The following is a 24,970-nucleotide window of genomic DNA, read 5'->3' as shown; positions in this document are numbered from 1 at the left end:
GGGTAAACACCCCGTTTACCCTGCTCTACAGAGTAAACACAAGTAAATAAAATCATAAGGGAGTAAGATTTGTGCTAGATAACAGAGATAAAATGCTCTAGAAACAAAATAACTTCTAGAGGCACTTCACAGAGGAGTGATACCTAACTATATCTTAAAGGCTGAATAGGACTTTACTGGAGGACAGGTGTTCAGTCAAAAAAAAAAAAATATCTGAACCTGTTAAGGAATCAACAGTGGAGGAAAGAAAGGCGAATGGGAAAAGAAAGCAAGAAAGGGACAAGGAATAGCAAGAAATGAAGCATACAAGAGCTATTTCAAGGTCATCTAATCCAATCCTCTATAATTCATTCACAAATGTTCTTTAGAATATCTGATAAGAAATCTACACTCACCAAATACCTACAACAGTGTGAGTGCACTAGTTCACATAGTCCCATGCATGTTTAAACAGCTCTTCAGAATAAGAAAGATCCTGCTTACTCTGACTGGATATTCACCACTTGTGTTCTTCATTTATGAACCCTAGTTCTATGTTTTGGGCTTCACATAATAATGAGGGGCGGGCCCTGTGGCCGAGTGGTTAAGTTCATGTGCTCTGCTTTGGCGGCCCAGGGTTTCGCCGGTTCAGATCCTGGGCTCGGACCTAGCACTGCTCATCCGGCCATGCTGAGGTGGTGTCCTACATAGCACAACTAGAAGGACCTGCAACTAGAACATATAACTATGTACTGGAGAGCTCTGAGGAGGAGAAGAAGAAGAAGAAGAAAAAACATTGGCAATAGATGTTAGCTCAGGTGCCAATCTTTAGCAAAAAAAGGAAAGAAAACATATATAATGAATTCCTTTTGCCACATGAAAGTTCAAGGATCTGAAGTCACCTATCACGTTCTGTGGTTTAGGTTTCCTCTTTCCCTATCTAATCAGTTCTAGCTTCTTCACTAAGAGTTCTAGTTCTTATTCCTTGGATCCACTCCAGTGCATCAATGGCCTGTAGAGATAAATTATTAAAAGCCCAAAATAGCTTTAATTCAGCTTTGATTAAAATTGAAGATTAAAAACAAAATGAAAAAACCAAAATGGAAGATAGAACCAAAGGCCAAAGTCCTAACAATTAATGAGAAAATTTCTAAGTATAAAAGCTGTTAGTACAATGGATTTTGAGTATGTAAAGCTCATTTGGCCTTTATATTTTTAAAATTTACATAAGAATACTAGTAAATATTTATATAATAGTTACCATAAAATTTAACTTATAGCTATATTTATTCTGATTACTATTATGCAAAATATTTTATCTAAATCTGCTTACTGAAAAAGATGACAAGCACGTTTTTGTCATATAAGGTCTGTTTTAAAAACTCAAAGATCTATGTCTTATAATTCTGAGACTATCAAAACATTTCTTAATAATTCTTTGTCAGTGCATTTTTTGGATTATCTATGAAGAAAATCTTATCTATAATTGTGATGGTTTTGAAACATATACACACTTCTTTGATAATTCTTCCATCAAATGGTGGAGTTTTTATCCTCTCCCCTTGAATCTGGATGGCCTTAGTGACTCACCCCTAATGAAAAGAATGTGATGGATGTGATGTGTGACTTCTAAGCCTAGGTGACACAAAGCAATACAGCTTCTGGTTGGCTCTCTCAGAATGGTCACTCTTGAAACTCAGCTACTATTTATGAGGAAGTCCAGGGCACACGTAGACGCCATGTGTAGGTGTTCCAGCTGACAGTGCACAACGGAGCGAAGAAGGGAGTGACTCCAGCCCCAGCCGCCATCTGAACCACAACTGCAAAAAAGATCTGGAGCAAGAATCACCTGAGTCCAGTCAACCTCCGGATTTGTGAGCAAGATAAATGATTGCTATTGTTTTAAGCCACTATTTCAGGGTGACTTGTTATACAACAGATAAAATGACAACTTTGTTTCTTTTTTTCCTAATCCTTATCTCTTTTCTTTCTTATTCTTGTCTTACCGTAGTGGCTAGTTCTTAAAGTAGCAAGTACTATTTGGACTCTCTACTTCTTGAATCAGCTTTGGTAAGTTGTATTTTTCCAGAAATCTGTTCCATTTCTTCTAAATGATCACATTTATTGCCATACATTTGTTTGCAGTATTCGATGAGCTCTTTAATTCCTTTTATATCTGTATTTATATTCCCCTTTTTTCTCCTAATACTGTTTACATGTGCCTTTCTCTCTCTTTGGTAACTGTTTATTTTTTTTGTTGAGTCTTGGCAGAGTTTGGTCTTATCAAGGAACTAACATTTCTTTCTGTTGGTTCTTTGTATTATATCTTTGATTTCTATTCTGCTTGTATTTTTGTATTATTTCCTTTCTGCTTTTTTTAGTGTTTATTCTGTACTTTTACTCTAAATTAGGTTAGACATTTAGCACATTATCAACTTTCTGCTTTAATACAAACATTTAAGACAATATATTTTATTTGCAGTACTGTTTTTGATGCAAGTTTTGATAATATTTTATGTATTGTTCACTTAAGTATTTTTAAGTTTTCCATTATGATTTCTTCTTGATCCATGAATTATTTAGAAATCTTTAAATTTTCAAATTTACATGAATTTTAATTTAATAATCTATAATTTAATTGCATTATGGTCAAAGAACATGGCCTGTAAGACAGCAATTACTAAATTAAGATTTACTGTACAGCCTAGTCGACAGTCCTTTTTTTTAAGATCAGCATCTGAGCTAACATCTGTTGCCAATCTTTTTTCTTCTTCTTCTTTTCCCCAAAGCCCTCCAGTACATAGTTGTATATTTTAGTTGTAGGTCCTTCTGGTTGTGCCATGTGGGATGCCGCCTCAGCATGACCTGATGAGTGGTGCGATATACGTGGCCAGGATCCAAACCTGCGTGAAACCCCTGGGCCACCAAAGCAGAGCACACAAACCCAACCTCTTGGCCACAGGGTTGGCCCCTGGAGAGTCCATTTTTTAAGTAAATATTTCATGTAAGTTCTAGAAGAATGTACATTCTCTAATTGTTGGACATAAGACTCTACATATTTTTCTTGTTAAATTAAGCTTAATTGTGTGGTCCAAATCTTGTATTTCATGCTAATATTTTGTGCTATTAAGAAGTCCATGAATGTAGACTTGTTCATTTTTTCCTGTAATTCTGTTCATTTTTGCTTAATACGTCTTGTGGCTATTTTATTAGATAAATACAAATCTCAGCTGATACTGGCATTTGCATTCAGAGTAGCTATGCCATATGCTGAGATCTTTTTTTTTCTTTTAGGAGGAAGGGGGCACAGGAAGCCTGGAAGTTTTCCTTACTTCCTCCCCATCTAGCAACTCATTTCAAAAGTATGTTTATTGAGAATCTTCTTTTGTAGCAGTATGGAACTATGAACTCTCTGACCTGCCACAGTACCACAATCAGAAATTTCTCTTAACTTTCCTTTAAAAACAGACAATTTCACATGGATGAACCTTGAGGATATTACACCAAATGAAATAAGCAAACCACAAAAGACAAATACTGCATGATTCTACTTATGTGAGGTATCTAAAGTAATCAAACTCTTAGAAACAGAAAGCAGAATGGTGGTTGTCAGAGGCTACAGGGAGGGGAAAATGGGGAGTTGCTATTCAATGGGTACAGTTTCAGTCACGTAAGACGAAAAGCTCGGCTGTACAACAATGTGCACATAGTTAATAATACTATAATGTGCACCTAAAAATTAAGAGAGTCAATTTATGTTATGTTTTTTATATAATAAAAAAAAAAACCAAAAAACTGTTTCATGGCCAACAAAGAGATAACATTCACTAAGAAACTGCTGGCACTTCCTTTTAGACCAAATAGTAAACTGGGATTTCCACCTGTAAAACAAATAGTAAAGAAGATTTCAAAATTCAGCAGTAGTCTCTAATAGCATAAATGTGATTCTCAAAGTGATTATTACAACCTATTTCTTCCTTCTCAACCAAACAAGTTCTTGCCTATCATCTCTTAGACAATTGTCTCATAGTTAATTGAGACAACTGAGGCATCTTTTGGTCATGGCAATTATACGAAGATGGTGGACTTATTCAAATTTTTTCTATTTCAAAATGTCCCTCTTTGAATGTTTCTCATCTTCATACCTAGAAATGTAGCTTCTACATATCAGTCTAAGGACTGATACCAAGCTGGGTATACAAGAATCATGTAAAGAGACTTAAAAATACAGATTTCCAGAACTACTGAATCAAAATTTAGAAAAGACTTAGGACTCTGAATTTAAAAAAAAACTCCTTTTCAGTTCCCCTTTATCTATCTAGCTGACTACTGCTCATTCTCTTAAAAGCCATCCCTGATTCCCTGGGCAGGGCTGAGGGCCTCTTCTCAGTTCCACTTCTCAGTACACTGTCATCTCATGATATATACAACAATAGGTATGTATCTCCCCTACTACGATGTAAATTATTACAGGGCAAAGTGCATATATTTGCTGTAGTCTTCTTTTTAAAACCTTACTGAGGTCATAATAGTTTATAACATTGTGAAATTTCAGTTGTACCTTATTGTGAGTCACTGTATAAACATGCCCCTTCACCCCTTGTGCACACCCACAACTCTCTTCCCCTCTGGTAACCACTAAACTGTTCTCTTTGTTCATGTGTTAGTTTACCTCCCACATGAGTGAAAACATACAGTGCTTGTCTCTCTGTTTGGCTTATGTCACTTAACATAATACCCTCAAGGTCCATCCACATTGTTGCAAACGGGATGATTTTATCGTTTTTTACGGCCAAGTAGTATTCCATTGTACATATATACACCACATCTTCTTTATCCAATCATTAGTTGATGGGCACCTGGGTTGTTTCTACTTCTTGGCTATAGTGAACAATGTTACAGTGAACACAGAAGTGCACAAGTCTCTTTGAATTGTTGATTTCAAGTTCTGTGGATAAATACCCAGTACTGGGTTAGCTGGGTTGCATGGTATTTCTATTTTTAATTTTATGAGAAATCTCCACAATGTTTTCCATAGTGGCTGCACCAGTTTGTATCCCTACCAGCAGTGAATGACAGTTCCCTTTTCTGCACATCCTCTCCAACATTTTAGTCTTGGTGATTATAACCATTCTAACGGGTGTAAGGTGATATCTCAGTGTAGTTCTCATTTGCATTTCCCTGATGATTAGTGATGTTGAACATCTTTTCATGTGCCTATTGGTCACCTGTATATGTTCTCTAGAAAAATGTCTGTTCAGATCCTCTGCCCATTTTTTGATCAGGTTGTTCATTTTTTGTTTGTTTATACATTTTTTTGAGGAAGACTGGCCCTGAGCTAACATCCACACCCATCTTCCTCTACTTTATACGTGGGATGCCTACCATAGCATGGCATGCCAAGCGGTGCCATGTCTGCACCTGGGACCCGAACTAGTGAACCCCGGGCCGCTGAAGGGGAACGTGTGCACTTAACCGCTGTGCCAGTGGGCCGGCCCATGTTCGATTTTTTTTATTGTTGTGTGAATTCTTTATATATTTTGGAGATTAACCAATTGTCAGATATATGATTTGCAAACATTTTCTCCCAGCTGGTAGGTCGTCTTTTCGTTGTGCTCCTGTTTTTCTTCGCCTTGCAGAAGCTCTTTAGTCTGAAGAAGTCCCATTTGTTTGTTTTTTCTTTTCTTTCCCTTGTCCGAGTAGACATGGTATCCAAAACGATCCTCCTAAAACTGACATCAAAGAGTGTGCTGCCTATTTTTTTCTAGGAGTTTTATGGTTTCAGGACTTACCTTCAAGTCTTTGATCGATTTTGAGTTAATTTTTGTGTATGGCAAAAGACAATGGTGCATGTGGCTGTCCAGTTTTCCCAGCACCCTTTATTGAAGAGACTTTCCTTTCCCCATTGCCTGTTTTAGCTCCTTTGTCGAAGATTAGCTGTCTGTAGACATGTGGTTTAATTACTGGGCTTTCAATTCTGTTCTATTGATCTGTGTGCCTGTTTTTGTGCCAGCACCGTGCTGTTTTGACTACTATAGCTTTGTAGTATAATCTTAAGTCAGGGATTGTGATACCTCCAGCTTTGTTCTTTTTTGTCAGGATTGCTTTATCTATTCAGGGTGTTTTGTTGCCCCATACGAATTTCAGAATTCTTTGTTCTATTTCCATGAAGAATGTCACTGGAATTCTGATTGGGATTGTACTGAATCTGTCGATTGCTTTAGGTAGTATGGAGATTTTACCTATGTTTATTCTTCCCATCCATGTGCATGGATTATCTTTCTATTTCTTTATGTCATCATCAATTTCTTCCAATAATGTCTTATAGTTTTCATTGTATAGGTCTTTCACCTCCTTGGTTAAATTAATTCCTAGGTATTTTATTCTTTTTGTTGCAACTGTAAATGGAATGGTATTCTTGAATTATCTTTCTATTAGTTCGTTATTAGAGTATAGGAATGCAACTGATTTTTGTAAGTTGATTTTGTGCCCTGCAACTTTGCTGTAGTTGTTGATTATTTCTAACAGTTATCTGATGGATTCTTTAGGGTTTTCTGTGTATAAAATCATGCCATCTAGAAAGAGCAAGAGTTTCACTTCTTCATTGCCTATTTGGATCCCTTTTATTTCTTTTTCTTACTAATTGCTCTGGCAATAACCTCCAGTGCTATGTTGAGTAAGAGTGGCAAGTGTGGGCACCTTTGTCTTGTTCCTGTTCTCAGATGGATGGTTTTCAGTTTTTCTCTGTTGAGTATGATGTTGGCTATGGGTTTGTCACATATAGGCTTTATGATATAGAGGTACTTTCCTTCTGCACCCATTTTATTGAGAGTTTTTATTATAAATGGACGTTGGATCTTGTCAAATGCTTTCTCTGCGTCTACTAAGATGATCATGTGGTTTTTATTCCCCATTTTGTTAATGTGGTGTATCACATTGGTCGATTTGTGGATGTTCAACCATCCCTGCATCCCTGGTATAAATCCCACTTGATCATGGTGTATGATGCTTTTAATGTATTGCTGTATTCGGTTTGCCAATATTTTGTTGAGGATTTTTGCTCCTATGTTCATCAGCGATATTGGCCTGTAATTTTCCTTCTTTGTGTTGTCCCTGTCTGCCTTTGGGATCAGGGTGATGTTGGCCTCATAAAATGTGTTAGGAAGTGTTCCATCTTCTTCAAGTATCTGGAATAATTTGAGAAGGATAGGCATTAAATCTTTTTTGAATGTTTGGTAGAATTCTCCAGAAAAGCCATCTGGTCCTGGACTTTTATTTTTTGGGAGGTTTTTGATTTGATCCCTTTACTTGTGATTGGTCTGTTCAGATCCTCTATTTCTTCTTGCTTCAGTTTGTGGAGGTTGTATAAGTCTAAGAATTTGTCCATTTCTTCTAAATTGTCCAATTTGTTGGCATATAATTTTCACAGTATTCTCTTACAACCCTTTGTATTTCTGTCGAGCCATTGTAATTTCTCCTCTTTCATTTCTAATTTTATTTATTTGAGCCTCCTCTCCCTTTTTCTTAATGAGTCCAGCTAGTGTTTGTCAATTTTGTTTATGTTCTCAAAGAACCAGCTCTTAGTTTCACTGATCCTTTCCATTGGTTTTTGGTTTCAATTTCACTTATTTCTGCTCTAATTTTTATTATTTTCCTCCTTCTGCTGACTTTGGGCTTTGTTTCTTCTTTCTCTAACTATGCTACATGTAGTTTGAGATTGCTTATTGGAGATTTTTCTTGTTTATTAAGATGGGCCTGTATTGCTATGAATTTCCCTCTTAAGTACTGCTTTTGCTGCCTCCCATTTAAGTTGGTATGGTGTGTTTTCATTTTCATTTGTCTCCAGATATTTTGTGACTTCTCCTTTAATTTCTTCAATGATCCACTGGTTGTTTAGTATATGTTGTTTAGTTTCCATCTGTCACTTTCCCAGATTTGTTTTTGTTGGTGATTTCTAGTTTCATAGCATTATGGTTGGAAAAGATGTTTGATATGATTTCAATCTTCTTAAATTTACTGAGGCTTGTCTTGTTTCCCAACATATGGTCTATCCTTGAGAGTGTTCCATGTGCACTTGAGAAGACTATGTACTTGGCTGTTTTTAGATGGACATATCTATTACATCCATCTGGTCTAGATTTTTGTTTAAATCCACTATTTTCTTGCTGACTTTCCATGTGGATGATCTATCCATTGATGGAAGTGGGGTGTTAAGGTCCCCTACTATTATTGTGTTGTTGTTAATATCTCCCTTTAGGTTTATTAATAGTTGCTTTATGTACTTTGATGTTCCTGTGTTGGGAGCATATATATTTTTAAGTGTTATGTCTTCTTGGTGGAGTATCCCTTTTATCATTATATACGGTCCCTCTTTGTCTCTCATTACCTGTTTCATCTTGAAGCCTACTTTGTCTGATGTAAGTATGGCAACACCTGCTTTCTTTTGTTTGCCATTTGCTTGGAGTATCACCTTCCATCCCTTCCCTCTGAGCCTGTGTCTGTCTTTAGAGCTGAGTTTCCTAGAGGCAGCATATTGTTGGGTCTTGTTTTTTAATCCATCCCTCCACTCTGTGTCTTTTGATTGGAGAATTCAATCTATTTACATTTAGAGTGATTATTGTTATATGTGGGCTTAATGCTGCCAATTTATTCACTCGTTCTCCAGTTCTTCTGCATTTCTCTTGTTTCTTATCCCATGTATTTTGGACTACCAATTCGGTTCGGCAGTTCTCTGTGATGGTTTTCTGAGTTTTCTCTTTATTTATCATTTTTGTCTCTGTTCTGATTATTTGTTTAGTAGTTACCATGAGGTTTGTATAAAAAAAATCTCATAGATGAGATAGTCCATTTTCTGATAGCCTCTTATTTCCTTAATCTAAGCCAATTCCATTCCATTCCTCTTCCCCTTCTATGTTATTATTGTCACAACTTATTCTATTTTGGTTGCGAGTTTGTGGTTAAAATGACAAGATTATATTTATTTTTGATGTTTTCCTTCCTTTTATCTTTTTTTCTTTTTTAAAGATTGGCACCTGAGCTAACAACTGTTGCCAATCTTCTCTCTTTTTCTGCTCTATCTCCCCAAATCCCTCCAGTACACAGTTGTATATTTTAGTTGTGGGTTGCTCTAGTTGTGGCATATGGGATGCCGCCTCAACATGGCCTGAGGAGTGGTGCCATGTCTGCACCCAGGATCCGAACCAGTGAAACCCCAGGCCACCAAAGTAGATCGCGTGAACTTAACCACTTGGCCATGGGGCCAACACTCCCTTTATCTTTAATGTTATAGTTAAGTTTTTGCTAACCTGTTCTGATAGAGAGCAGCAATTTTCTGACTGTGTCTGCCTATTCATCTCCTTGCCCCAGGTTTTGTATTCCCTCTCTGTTTTTTCTTCAATTATGAAGTCCTTTTTGAACATTTCTTGTAGGTGGGCTCTTGCAGTTATAAAATCCCTTAACTTTTGTTTATCTGGGAAAGTTTTTATTTGTCTATCATATCTGAAGGATATTTTCACTGGATACAGTATTCTTGGCTGAAAGTTTTCGTCTTTCAGAATTTTGATTATATCATTTCACTCTCTCCTAGCCTGTAAGTCTTCTGCTGAGGAATCTACTGAAAGCCTGACAGGGGTTTCTTTGCAAGTTATTTTCTTCTACCTTACTGCCCTTCATATTTTTCCTTTGTCATTGACTTTTGACAGCTTTACTGCTACATGCCCTGGAGAAGGTCTTTCGACATTAATATAATTAGGAGTTCTATTAGCTTCTTTTACCTGTATTTCCAGCTCCTTCCCCAGGCTTTGGAAGTTCTCAGCTATTATTTCTTTGAAGAAGTTTTCTGCTCCATTCTCCCTCCCTTCTCCCTCTGGAACACTTAGAATATTTATGTTGCATTTCCTAAGTGAGTCAGATATTTCTTGAAGAATTTCTTAATTTCATTTTAGTCTTAGTTCTCGCTCCTCCTCCATCTGAAACATTTCTATATTTCCGTCCTCCAGATTGCTAATTCTCTCCTGCATAATATCAGATCTGTTATTGAGGGCATCCAGATTTTTCTTTATCTTATCCATTGTGTTTTTGACTTCCAACATTTCTGATTGGTTTTTCTGGTTTTTCTTTATAGTTTCATCTCTGTTGTGAAGAATTCCCTCTGTTCATTAATTTTGTTCTGATTTCATGGAACTATCTGTATTTTTTGTAAAGTTACAAGTGTTGAGTTTTTTTATGATAGCTATTTTGAATTCTCTGTCATTTAGATTATAAATTTCTGTCCCTTCAGGATTGATTTCTGGGTGCTTGTCACGTTCCTTCTTGTCTGGAGATTTAATATATCTTGTCATACTGTTTGACAGTCTGGATTTGTGCCTCCAAAGAGTGATATTATCTTGTCACAGTTTCCACCTGCTGCCACTGGGTGTGGGTCAAGAGCTGTGTATTGTGAGGCTGCTGTGATCCCCAGCTTGCTCACTCAGAGATCCTGCTTTTCTAACATATGTGTGGGCACTCTGGCCAACCAGTTATCCTGGACCACCAGGTAGGGGGAAGGGTACTTTCTTTCGCCTGTGTGATCCCGGGGGCGTTCTCACTCTGCCCTCACTATCTGCTCTTCTGGTGTCCTGGCTTGAAGAAGACATCCCTGCAACAGCTTAGCCACCTCTGTGTGGGGCTCTCCCCTAGGCTGTGAGGGAACTTGGAGAGTGAAGGTGTTCCTGTGGAGAGCTAACGCTCCCCGCTCTTTTCTCAGAGCTGCATGTGGTCCCACTCCCTGGGTTGCTGCCACTGCGGGAGGAAGAGGAGATCCCCTTACCCTCTTCCACTCCCTCTCAGGGGTCCATCACCCCCACCTTCAGGTGTACGGCTGTGTGGGTCTCTCAGATATCTTCTGTGTTGTGTGAATGTCCTCTGTTGGTTTATGAATGTCCTTTTCATTGTATCTTAGAGGGGAGAATCTAAGGGAAGAGCTCACTCTGCCTTGATGCCTTTGTCACTATATTAGTTGCATTCTTGGTGCACAGCATAGCGTTAGATATGTAGCTGGTTCACAATACACATTTCCTGAGTCAAACCAATTAATTGTGAAGTATCTACTATGTATGGAAATACATTTTTAAATGAACTAATGACTATCAATCAAGAAAGGTATAACAGCATCATCCTGTGAGCTTTTAAAAAATACGCATTCCTGGGTCCATCTAAATCTAATGAGACTCACCAGTTCCAAGACCTCCTCTATCAGGTGAGAATAACACCCATGGGAAAGAGGTCCTTGATATGATATTTAGAGGAAGAGGACTTTGACTGAAGTGAGTCAGGGAGAGAAGGATATTCCAAAAAGGGAATGACATTCAGACACTGAGGTATTAAAACCCACTCACAGCGGGAGAACCCCAAGTGATTCAGTTTTACCAAAATGACTAATTTGTAGAAAAATGGCTACAAAAATTCTAGAGAGATGTTTAAAGGGTCAGTCCCCAAAAGGTTCGTATGATAATGCTAAAGAACTTTAACGTTTCATAAAACTTAAGAAGCATTACTGGAGAGAGGAGTGGAAAAAAGACTTGCATTATACAAAGATTACTCTGGATACCATGTGTAGAACAGACTGAAGTGGGAATAGAATGGAGACAAGGAGACTAATTAAGAGACTGTTGTACTAATTCAGGAAAAGAATACTAAGGGCCTGAACCAAACCAATATGAACAGAGTAGAGAGCAGATTTGAAATATATTGTGGAAATGGAATTATAATTACTTAGTTACTAACTAGAGGTGGGAGATAAGTGAGAGAGTAGTCTGAGTTTCTAGCTTCAGCAAATGTGTGAATAGTGGTACCATTTATGAATATGGGGAATAAAGCACAAAGAGCAGGTTTTAGGGTTGAGACCAAAGGATTGTGTTCAGGAAGAATGTTAGCTCAATGTCTAGACATACTGAGTCTGAGGACATCTGTAACAGAGAGACTTACAAAAATGCATCTATAGCTAAGAAGGGAGACCTAGGCTGCAGATGAGATTTATGGTCATAAGCAGAGAGATGGTAACTGAACCCATCAAAGATGAGATCATTCATACAAGTCTTGGAGTGAGAAGGAGGGAGAGACAGAGAGAGAATTCTGAAGACGACAAAGGCAAACTTAGGAAGAGAAGCTCTGAAAATGGGTGATCAGCCAGAGAAGTAATAGCAAAATTAGAAAAAAATATGGTGTTAGGGAAGAAGGCATGGTCAACAATGTCAAAAGTCACAGACTGATAAGAAAGGAAACCAATGGAAAGTCCCTCATTGCATCTGAAAACTAGAAAGCTAATAGTACTTTAGAATAAAAGTTTCAGTGAGGAGGCTGGGGTGATAAGAATGGAGAGACAAATAGTATGGTGTATTCTTTTAAGATTCTGTGTGTACATATGTGTATGCACACATGTGGATGTGTCCATGTAGGCAATAAAGTAAGTGCGGGCTGAGGTGGGATATGAGGGTTGAGATCTGAAAAGACTGGAGCACATTTATATAACAAGGGAAAAGAGTATTAGAGAGAAAGAGGTTGAAGACACAAGAAGAGTGGCGATGAGAGAGTGAGGTCCATGAGGAGGAACGAGGAATTGGGGTACAAACCTAGGACAGGAGGAGGGAAGGTTTTTCTCCCAGGACTTCAGGAAAGGATGAGTGCGAAGAAAAACAAGTTTCCAGGTGGTAGAACATGAAGTTGAATAGCTATTTCCTGATTTTCAAAATTTTTCTCTGCAGAATTGAAGGCAAGATCACATTCTGAGTGAGAGAGGGGGTGGGTGGGGTTCGAGTTATGGTTTAGGCAGGGAAGAACCAGACTAAACGGCAGTGAATTGATGAGGACATGTAGGAGGACATCAAGGCAACAGCAGGCCTGGCTCATACTGGAGTCTACCCAGCATACACACACTAGCCCAAACGTTAGAGAAGCTGAATGACTGATTATTCCAAGGTTGGGCTTTCATAGCATGGGTAAAATTAAAGGCCCACAGAGATTATTTTTTAACAGATAAGAACAGCAAGAAACTTAACAAGTAATAAGATAAGAAAGGAAGTAATATACTACAATAAATGAAAAAGTCAGAACTAAAGATCTTGATGAAGTCAAAGAACTGGAAAGACAGAGTAGCCCTTCAGGTAGCAGTGTTTAAGACTGCACGGGTGAAGATGACTGAAGGCTGAGAGCTGAAGAGGTCTAGGACTATGAGGCAAGTGTTGTATGTTTCCTTCCCAGAGACACGATGTCACCCAGAATGAAGAAGGTACAGGGAGAAGACGAGGGCAAAGAGAAAGATAGTGTATGGCATCCTCAGCACTCCAGCCTTCAGCAAATGTCTGAGAGGAGGCTACAAGACAAGCACTGACTATGAATCCAGGAAAGAATAGATATGAGAGCAATAATGTGATGCATCCGGACAGCACAAGCCTTAGAGGAGATCATTTTAATTTGCAAGCTGGAGAGTAATAGCTTAGACTATGAAACTCTGGCCATGTAGGAAGCAAGAATGAGCAGCCTCCACCGGAGGAAGAAAGAAAGACAGTTAACTTAGGGGAGAGCCAGACTTCAACTAGGATGAAGAAGGGTTGAGAGCATTCAGAGTGGCATGTTCACAGCAGAGTGCAGCTCCTGTGAACACTGGAAATGGTGGCAAGAAAGGCAGCAGAGGGGACCAGGTGGCAGGAGGAGGCACTAGGCAGCATCTCCTCTGAGAAAGAAATGCCTCTTCCTAACACTAGGTACCAAGACAAGGTGAATGCTCTCTTCCTAAGAAGGGGTACAGGGAAAACAGCCCAAGCTAATGACGATGGAGGCGGGCTGGTAAGTACATTGTAAACAGAGGTCTCCTTGCAGCTTTCAACTGGAGATGTCCAACAGGCAGTTGGATATAGAAGTCTAATGCTTAGGAGACAAATCACAAGAGTTTTATTGATTTGTATACTTGAGAGTAATTTAAGTTACAAATGTCTTTTAAAAATGTCTCAGTTCCAATTTTTAAAAGTTCCTCCATTTAGATCAATTTGATAAAACTAATGAGGGAATTCAAATGTAGTTTATCACATCTAATGACTGCAATTACAACAGATACATAAAAAATTAAATGCAACCAGGAGGGAGGGAGGGAGGGAGGGAGAGGTCTGTGGCTATAGAAGGATAGTAGGAGGGATTTTGTGATAGAACTATTCTACTCATCTGTATCCGGACTGTGGTGAAGATCACACAAATCTACACATGTGATAAAACTGCACACACTAAACACATCCACAAATGAGTCCATATAAAACCAGTGAAATCTGGATGGATTGTATCACTGTCGATTTCCTAGTTGTGCTATTATACTATAGTTATGCAAGATTTTTTTCCCCCTGGGGGAAGACTAGCCCTGAGCTAATATCTATTGCCAATCTTGCTCTTTTTTTGCTTGAGGGAGATCAGCCCTGAGCTAACATCCGGGCCAATCTTCCTCCACTTTATATGTGGGTTGCTGCCATAGCACGGCCAATGAGTGATGTAGGCCTGCTCCCGGGAACCGAACCTGGGACCTGGGGCTGCTGAAACAGAGTGCACCAAACTTAACCACTGGTGGCCAGCTCCTAGTAATACAAGATTTTACCAGTGGGGGAAACTGGGTAAAGGGTATAGACAATCTCTGAGTATTATTGCTTACAATCACATGCAAATCCACAATTATCAAAATACAGTTGTTGGTTTCTTTTTTAATTAAAGGCAAGGTGTACGATTGGAAAATACCATCTTCAAAACTCTTAGTAAAGACTAGAGAATCAGTCTCTCTAGCTCAGTGATCCTCAACCAGAAATTTGGAGGTGATGAAGGGGCCCCTAAACATTAGAACTACTGCCTGAACTTCCATTCCATGAACACATACCCACACCAGAATTGTTGCCATGGGAAGCCACAGGTTTCAGAGGAAGTTTGTCATGTCTTCAAGTATGCAACTGAAGGAGAATGAAAAACCACTCTCTCATAGCTACTTAATCTTTACAAACACTTCTAATTCGTAAGGAAAAAACCATGCAAGAGGAACATAACATTTAATAAGTAATGTATAACAAACATGAAATAGTTTAAGAGATAAGTGCTCATTTGATTTGTCTAAAATCAGCCAATACGTTCTTCATGAAAATGTACTTGATCAACATAAGGAAAAACATTCTATTCATATAAGAATAAAAGTACAGATTTTTTCCCCAGTAATTGATAGATGTTCAGTGGTATATCCAAATTCTCCTAACAAGGAGTACATCATCTATAAAGGTATGCACCCTGTGGCCTTGAGTAGAATGAGATTATTCAGCCTATACTGGAAGCCTTGGCACACTAACACTACACCCTTGTCAACTAAAAGAAGGAAACACAAAACAGCAGAAGCCAAAATGCAATAGATTCAATATTTTTTTAAAAGTTCCTACTAACAAGCAGCCCTAAAGAGAATGTCTATGTTTAACCCACTAAAATCAAACATAGGGAAACATTTTGGAGTAGTAAGGCAGCCTGATTTAATACCTCAACAAATGGTATCAATCAGAACAAAACATAAAATGACCTTATGATGAACTCATTTTTAAAACCCTGGTATTACAATTGCACACATAAGTGTGTGTTTGTGTGTGTGTACACATCAGAATCCAAATGTCCAACCGGGCGGAACTGCTATGTAAAAGAATGGCATATCCAAAGCTACTGAAAGACTGTGTTTAGGATAGGCAAACGTTTACAATATACTGCTAAGTAGCTTAAGAGCTACAAATTAGTATGTGCAGGATTCTATTTTGAGTATAAAAGAATATTTGTATATGTTCATACAGAAAAAAATACCAAAAGAAAATAAACCCAATTTTTGTTCTTAAATAATGAGGTTTTTTTCCTTTACACTATTGGGGCCCAGGGCAGGTTGCCCCCAAATATCCCACAACAGCATATTGATTATTTTGAATTAAAGTTACCTGTGTTGACTTAAAGTAAAGTTTGGACCCTCCTTTTTCTGTTCCCCCTCAAGGCAGGAAATAAATCTCCCATGCGAAAGGTACCTTCCCTGCACCAGAGCTAGAGCATTCAGGGCTGAGAACCCTATATAAACACACCTTGTTACTTTTATTAATTTACTACCTTAAGACTGCTAATACTGCTCTAATTCCTCATTAATTACATATTCCAAACCTGTTTTTTTGTCCTGTCAATTCCTTACAAATTTATTATTTCTTTATGTAAAAGATATAAAAGCAGCCTGCTTTGCCCATCCCAGAGGGCATCATTTCTCTATGACCTCCTATGTGCATGTATTAAATCAGTTTTTCTCCTATTAATCTGGTCTTGTGTCAATTTTACTAGAACCATAAGAAATTGAGAGGGTTAAGGAGAAAATTTCTCCCTCCCTGACAACACGTTTCTATGTTTTACAAGTTTTCCACAGTGACTACATGCTACTTTTGTAATTTGGAAGGAAAAAACCAACTACACTGATAAATATATTAAATAACACTTATAAAAGCTACAGAATAATGTGAAAAGGAAGTGTATATGTATATGAATACACATACATATATGATTACAATTATTTTTTTAAAAATTATGCATAAGAAAAGAAAAAAAGGTTGGTAGGAAATACATCAAAATAACGGTGGCTGCGTTTTAAGGATGAAATAATTATGAGCAATTTTTTTCCTTCTACTATTCTATGCCTTGAAATTTTTCATTAAAGAACACGTATTACATTAATATTGAAAAAAATTACTGTACTTATCAACTCTGACCCCAAACCTTCTGTTCCACCATATCCTGCCTCCTAAAACAAACCATCAAACAAACACATGCACACAAACCTTCAAGTACTTACAGGGGCTTACATCTCTGTATCTGTTTCGATTTCTGTTTTCTGGAAACTTGGCCACTCTATGAGGATAGTCATGGGATTCATTGCGAATTTCCTTAAAATAACAAAAATATATTTTAATATATCTCAAATTTTATACAGCAAAACAGATACTTTCCCAGCCAGTACAAAATAATATTTATTGAGCACTTACGATATGCCAAATACTATGCAAAGCACATTATCTACATTATCGCATTCAATTCTCACAACACCAATGGGAATGGTTATCTTCCCCATTTTATATGTGAGGGATGATAGGCTTTGAGAAGTTAAATAATCTGCCAAAGGTCACAAGTACGTGGCAGATCCCAGGACTGAATCAGGGACCTTCAGACACCAAAGTCTCTGCTTTTGATATCTTTATTTACTGCCATGATATATTCAACACCTACAAGCATGATCAAACACTTTATATAAGAGAATTAATGCAATGGAGGTATCTAAGGTTAACCACATCATACTCAAATTGCTGACCAAACTCTCTTAATCTACCTGTACTTTGGAGTTTCTATCTTAAAATTTTAATCTGTTCCTTGATCTTCATGGCATTTAACTGGTACTTTATTTTGAGCTCAGAAATATCCTAAAATTTTATTTCTAGAGCCATAAATACTTAGCAACAATCACTAGGCCTCAGGCTCATTTTAGGACACTTATGGTTCTCTGCATTCTACTATGGAGGAGATTCTGTGAAAGTATGCCTGCACTAGGCACTCAGCTATCTAGTGTATCCACTATGACCAGGTTTTTTTCTCCAAATTGGAATACTATTCTAAGAATTCTGGTAAAAACAAAAACATACCCCAAAAAAGGTGTGTATTAACAGCAAAAATTATTTTGGGCTTTTGCTCACACTACCACGTGTGAGAAAAAGCATTTTAAAATTTAGGTACCAGACAGTTCTATAAATTAAGCATAAATTACTCAAGTCATTTCTTAAGGAATGCCCTTATAGTTGTTTCCTCATCCTCTTGCCTGCCACCACTCCCACCAGCCCAATGACAGGTAACTTTCTAGTTCATATTTTTAGCCAGTGGGCTTTCCAAGATGCTAGAGTAGGGAACACAGACCACCTCTCAGTGGGAGGAATCTCAGTCACAGTGTGCAAAGAGCAAGTGGGATTAAACATACGTTGGTACAGCCATTTTGGAAAACGCAATTTGCCACACAGACAGAAAAAGAAACAAATACATACGTGCACGTTACAACTGTTGCTATTGACTTCTGAAAGCTATCTCACATCCAGCAACCTTGCTGAGCTCTCTAATATTTTGTAGCTGGTTCTGAACTTCTTAATATGAGCAAAAATTGATAATTCTGTCTCTTCCTTAGACTTCATATTTCTTATTTATCCTTACCTCTTATTTTTCTTATCTAATTGCATTGACTAGGACTTCCTATTCAGCGTCAAATAGAAATATTTTTTCCTCTGATTTTGAAAGAACTGCTTCTAAGGTTCAATCACGAAGTGTAATATTTGCTTTAGGTTTCCAGTCAACACCCTTTATTAAAAACAATGTGATGAACACCCTTAATTATGATCATACATACATTTCAAAGTATTTCTTGATAACCCTATAAGAATGGAACTCCCGGATCAAGGGCATATTTTACCAATATTTCTCAAGAAGGTCTGGGAATGAGGTTTTGTCTCACTCTCAACACCAGTTGGACTAAAGTCCTATCTTTTTTTTGTCCTCAAATATTATCTTGATTTTTCTGGACTGTTTACTCTTTCAGACAAACCTTAAATTTAAATCTTCTTTAGGCTGAGTTTTTTCTAATTACATATAAATATTACACATATATGTCAATTCATGGAGGACTGACAGCTTTATAATACCAATTCTTCCATCAAGAACCAGGTATTTTTCTTCATTTATCTAAGTCTTCCTTGTCGCTTTTTTAATTTAAATAAACCCAACACATTTCTTGTTAAGTTTACTCTTAAGTATTAAAAATTTTTTGTTGCTGGGGCTGGCCCCGGGGCCAAGTGGTTAAGTTCGCATGCTGTGCTTCAGTGGCCCAGGGTTTCACCGGTTCGAATCCTGGGTGCAGACATGGCACCACTCATCAGACCATGCTGAGGCAGCATCCCACATGCCACAACTAGAAGGATCTACAATTTAAAAAATACACAACTATGTACCGGGGGGCTTTGGGGAGAAAAAGGAAAAATAAAATCTTCAAAAAAAAAATTTTTTTTGTTGCTATTTTAACTGACATCAACATGACTACTTGTTTTTTCTCCTTAATCTATTACGGTGAATTACAGAATCACACTCCCTCATATTGACCATTTTTATATTCCCAGGATAAGTTTGGGAATGGTGTTTATACTGTATTTCTAGATAATATCGAAACTGAGGATGAAGGAGTTAAAATTTCCCTGGATTAGGGTGAAACCATGCCTGGTACCCACAAGGTTAACTTGGGAAACAAATAACCAAAGTTTCTGAGCTTGCTTTGCAGAACAGAAGGAGGACCAGTGATGACTGAGTAGCTTGCTGACAGCCCGTGCCTGATTAAGCATCTAGCAGGGGCACTGAGAAGCTACAATGACTGTAAACTTTAGCCACACACTTCCCCTTCCTTCCCTAAAACCCCAAAGAAAAACCCTTGCTTGTAGCTTTTCGGGGAGTTCAGGATTACAGTGTTAGCTGCCCATTCTCCTTGCTCAGCGCTTTGCAATAAAATTCCTCCTTTCTTCCACTACACTTCGTGTCAGAGATTAGCTTGCTGCGCGATGGGTGAGGGAGCTCACTTCAGGTTTGATAACAGTATTTGTTGATGATATATTAGAATTTTGGAAGGATAATTGTAGGTCAAATTGAACTGCCTGTTTGCAAGGGGGAAAGGAGACACTAACTCATTTACTTCTGCTTTTCATTTGTATTCGATCTGTCCTTTCTAAAGCTTTGTTTCATTTTACTGTTATTTTCCTAGCTTAAATAAAATGCTTAGTTCATTAGTATTCTTTTTTTTTTCTTGCTTTAATAAAGACTGGCCAAATCCTCTAAGTTTAGAATACTGTCATCTCATTATTTTCTAGAGTCTCTAATGGCAGTACTGATTTCTTCTTTCATCCAAAAGTGATAAGACCGCTGTTTTCTACATATTATGCTTAATTCATTTTCCCCATTTTTTTTTTTACTGTATTAATCAAGGTTTTCTTTGTTCCTCTTTCCCTCTAGTAATTTAGAAGTAAAAATATCATTTCTATTCTATTGGAGATTAGTCTTAAAATTTTGTAAAAAGCACATTGAACTTTTATTTTTCTACTAATAAAAGCATCTACTAATAAATCTCTATTAGTAAAATATATGGTACAATTACCATGGGTTTTACTTTCCTCTTCCTACAGCTCAATCCTCCATATTTTCTTGAAATAATCCAAAACTTTGGATACAGAGTTTTTTAAATTTTCAATTACTTCAAAAATATTTCTTAACATTCACAACTTAAAGTTCGCAACCATAATTATTTAGAGTTAACTCTAGATTCTACTTGGCTTCACTGACCAAACCTACTTTCTATATCTATTCCATTTCTCACAGCATTTAGGTGACGCTTCTTCATTATCTTCAGGCATCCAATACCAGAGTACATAAGAGTGATGCAAATCTGATTTGTTCTTCTCTAAAGATAATTTGTTTTTCTATGTTGCAGGGTTTTTTCTTTATGCTAAATATTTAGAACACTCATCAGGATGTGAGACTGGTAAACAGTTAGCCATTGATGAGTAGGTAGCTGGTAACTAGATTTTTTTTTTTCTTTTTTGCAATTACTGATAATAGCTTTTAGTTATTCCTCTGCCCACTGTTAACTGTGCTGTTTAGGCAATATGCTAGCTGACTCCAACTAGGTTCATATAGATAAAATCTCCCTGGTGCCTGGGTCACCATGGTAATGGATGTTTGAGCTGTTTTTCAGGAATTAGGAAGCCCCTGTCCAGTTCAGGCTGGCCGAGACCCCAACCCATCAACTGGGCCTGTGCAAATGCCTGATAAGTGACCTTCTGACATCAAGAGGCTAAAAACTTCACCCACAGATCATGCTAACACTGCCATTTTGTGAACATGTGTCCTATGAAGAGGCATGAAGTTGGTCTGTGCTTGCACAGATCATCCATTACCTCACTTCTCCAATCATCTATCTCCACATTTCAAACCACCTTGCCCCCTACCCCATAAATATCCCTGAGTCCCCATTTCTGAAGAGATGAATTTGAGACTCATTCCCCCACTTCCCCACTTTGCTGCCTTGTGATTAAAACTCTCTCTGCTACAATCTCGTCATCTCGGTGTTTGGCTTTCTGGGTTATGGGCAAAAACCAATCAGGTTCAGTAACAGATGCACCTAGGTTTTCATGCTTTTTAAATATATTCCTGGTGAAGACTTTGCAGTCCCCTTTGATCTGGAGGTTCAAGGCTTTCTTCAGCCAGAGATATTCTTCGGCTTTTTCTTTGGTTATTGCTTCATCTCAATTTCCTCTGTTCTCTCTTTCAGTAACTCCTATCACAGAGATTTGAGATCCTCCTTCGTGTATTTTAAATGCTCTCTCACAATATTCATTTTTAAGATCTTTTTCCTGAATGCGCAAACATTTTTCTCAACCTCACTTGGTATTCTGCACTACCTATTTTGCTAGAGAGTCCTGAACTTTTAAACAATTATTTTTTATAACTTTAAGACTTTTTCCTGTTCTCACTTTATCTTTACAACTCACTCTTGTCATTTTGAGAATCTGAATTTCAATTTTCTCTATTTCTTACACTATTTTACATGTTCTAAATGATCGAACTAGTCTCATTTTCTTGAGGTGCTGAATTTTTCACATTTTGTAACATCATGAATTTTTCAGAATTTTCTAACATTTGTTTGTTCATCTTTACAGAGAGAAAAGTGCAGGCATCAGCCCTTACCCACGCTTTTGTGGACGCTCGCTCACACTGTTTACTACCAAAATCCTCTAAGTCTCATACACGTGGGTGAGACCTTCTCTGGTGTCAAATAATAATGTAGATTTTTTTCTTATCATTTCATTTTGGTCATGTCAATGACAAATAAGAACAACAACAAAAAAGCTTCTACTGCATAGGATTAAGGACCTGGAAAATTATATCCATTTCTCATTTTCTATCACTATTCTTGGTGTCAATTTTTACTGCTATTAGTACAACTGTGTCTGACAACTTTCCCCCTTTTTTTAAATCAGACCTCAGAATTTCCCTTCAGGCTATCAAGGAGCCAGTCTAATAAGTGCCATAATAAAAGTATGCTCACATTTAAAGTAAACACCAAAAGAGAATTTAGGGGCCGGCCTGGTGGCACAGCGGTTAAGTGTGCACGATCTGCTTCGGCAGCCCAGGGTTCACTGGTTTGGATCTCGGGTGCGGACATGGCACCACTTGGCAAGCCATGCTGTGGTAGGCGTCCCACATATAAATTAGAGGAAGATGGGCACGGATGTTAGCTCAGGGCCAGTCTTCCTCAGCAAAAAGAGGAGGATTGACAGCAGATGTTAGCTCAGGGCTAATCTTCCTCCAAAAAAAAAAAAAAAGAGAATTTATTTTCGCCTGAGGGTGTGAGGAGTACAGTGCATGAACAGACCTGAAGAATGAGCAGGAGTATGCCATGTAAACAAGCAGGGAAAGACAGGTCCAAGCAAACAAAATGGCTTATGCAAAGTCACAAAGATGTCACAGTACATGAAAAATAAATGAATCAGAGAACGAATAACTGATGTCTTGCAAGAAGTATAAGCAACACAAGACTCGTGGCACCTGAGAGAGGGAAATGGAAGAAATGAGGATGAACAGGTGGAGAGAGATCAGATAATGCAGCCATTTGTTCATGCTTCACTCACCCAATACACATAAAAGAGTCCTGCAAATTATAAAGATGGTATTGTAAATGAAGAGGGAGGGGGAAGGAGGAATAGATTATTCAACAAACAGTATTATAAAAGCAAGCAGTTATTTAGAAAAAAAATTAGGAACAAGACAAGGATTCCCACTTTCACCACTTCTATTCAACATAGTACTGGAAGTTCTAGCCAGAGCAATAAGGCAAAAAAAAAAAAAAAAAGAAATAATAAGCATCCAAATTGGAAAGAGGGTTGTTAAACTATCTGTACTCACGAGTGACATAATCTTGTAGAAAACTTATTCCACAAAAACTGTCAGAGCTAACAAACAAATTCAGGAAAGTTGCAAAACACAAAATCAACACACAAAAATCAGTTCTATTTCTATACACTAGCAATGAAAAATCCAAAAAAGGAAATTAAGAAAACAATCTCATTTACAGTGGTAAATCAAAAAGAATAAAATACTTAAGAACAAACTTAACCAAGAAGGTAAAAGACTTGTACACTGAAAGCTACAAAAGGTTGCTGAAAGAAATTAAAGGCAATCTAAACAAGCAGAAAGACATCCTATGTTCATGACTTTGAAGACTTAATATGAAGACGACAAAACTACCCAAAGCAATACAGACATACCTCATTTTATTGCACTTCATTTTATTGCGCTTCCCAGATACTGCATTTTTCATAAATTGAAGGTATGCGACAACCCTGCATTGAGCAAGTCTATTGGCGCCGTTTTCCAAAAGTATTTGGTCACTTTGTGTCTGTGTCACATTTTGGTAATTCTCACAATATTTCAAACTTATTCATTACTATTATATTTGTTATGGTGATCTGTGAACAGTGATTTTTGATGTTACTATTGTAACTGTTTTGGGGCACAATGAACCATGCTCACAAGACAGCAAACTTAATTGATAAATGTTGTGTGTGTTCTGACTACTCTACTGACCAGTCATTCCTGCATCTCTCCCACTCTCCTTAGGCCTCCCTATTCCTGGAGACACATGAATATTGAAGTTATTAACAACCCTACAAGGGCCTCTGAGTGTTCAAGTGAAAGGAAGAATTGCACATCTCTCACTTTAAGTCAAAAGCTAAAATGATTAAGGTTAGTGAGGAAGGAATGTTGAAAGCCAAGATAGGCCGAAAGCTAGGCTTCTTGCACCAAACAGCCAAGTTGGGAAGGCAAAGGAGAAGTTCTTGAAGGAAATTAAAAGTGCTACTCTATTGAAGACACAAATGAAAAGAAAGCAAAACAGCCTTATTATTGATATGGAAACGTTTGTGGTCTGGATAGAAGATCAAACCAGCCACAGCATTCCCATAAGCCAAAGCTAATCCAAACCCAGGCCATAATTCTCTTCAATTCTATGAAGGCTAGGAGGTGAGGAAGCTGCAGAAGAAAAGTTTGACGCTGGCAAAGGTTGGCTGAAGATGCCGCCTAGAGAGAAGTCAATGCCTGGCTTCAAAGAACAGGCGGATTCTCTTGTTAAGGACTAATGCAGCTGGTGACTTTAAGGTGAAGCCAGCATTCACCTATCATTCCAAAAATCCTAGAGTCCTTAAGAATTATGCTAAATCTACTCTGCCTGGGCTCTATAAATGGGACAATAAAGCCTGGATGACAGCACACCTGTTTCCAACATGGTTTACTGAATATTTTAAGCCCACCATTGAGACCTATTGCTCAGAGAAAAGATTGCTTTCAAAATTTTATTGCTCATTGACAATGCACCTGGTCACCCAAGAGCTCTGATGGAGATGTACAATAAGATTAATGTTGTTTTCATGCCTGCCAACACAACATCCATTCTGCAGCCCATGGCTCAAGGAGGAATTTCGACTTTCAAGTCTTATTATTTAGGAAATACATTTCATAAGGCTATAGCTACCATAGACAATGATTCCTCTGATGAATCTGGGCAAAGTAAATTAAAAACCTTCAGGAAAGAATTTACCATTCTAAATGCCATTAAGAACATTCGTGATTCATGGGAAGAGGTCAGATATCAATATTAACAGGAGTTTGGAAGAAGTTGATTCCAACCCTCGCAGATGACTTTGAAAGATTCAAAACATCAGTGGATGAAGTAACTGCAGATGTGGTGGAAACAGCAAGAGAACTAGAAGTGGTGCCTGAAGATACGACTGAATTGCTGCAATCTCATGATAAAACTTGAACAGATGAGGAGGTGCTTCTTACGGATGAGCAAAGAAAGTGG

At 37.8% G+C, this 24,970-nt stretch overlaps 1 protein-coding gene across 2 annotated transcripts in view; it reads right to left on the bottom strand.

Moving 5' to 3' along the window:
- PTPN2 (protein tyrosine phosphatase non-receptor type 2) overlaps nt 1–24,970 on the bottom strand; it is an 85,551-nt gene that overhangs the window by 48,442 nt on the left and 12,139 nt on the right. For both annotated transcript variants that reach the window (XM_008525296.2, XM_070629565.1), the window contains exon 2: nt 16,835–16,925. In XM_008525296.2, the coding sequence (XP_008523518.1) occupies nt 16,835–16,925 (91 nt within the window). The remainder of the gene's footprint in view (nt 1–16,834; nt 16,926–24,970) is intronic.

This window comes from Equus przewalskii, chromosome 7, assembly GCF_037783145.1.
Source record: "Equus przewalskii isolate Varuska chromosome 7, EquPr2, whole genome shotgun sequence".
In the NCBI taxonomy this organism is placed as follows: Eukaryota; Metazoa; Chordata; class Mammalia; order Perissodactyla; family Equidae; genus Equus; species Equus przewalskii.
The sequence above is the reverse complement of the archived record's forward strand: the minus strand, read 5'-3'. Positions and strand labels throughout refer to the sequence as shown.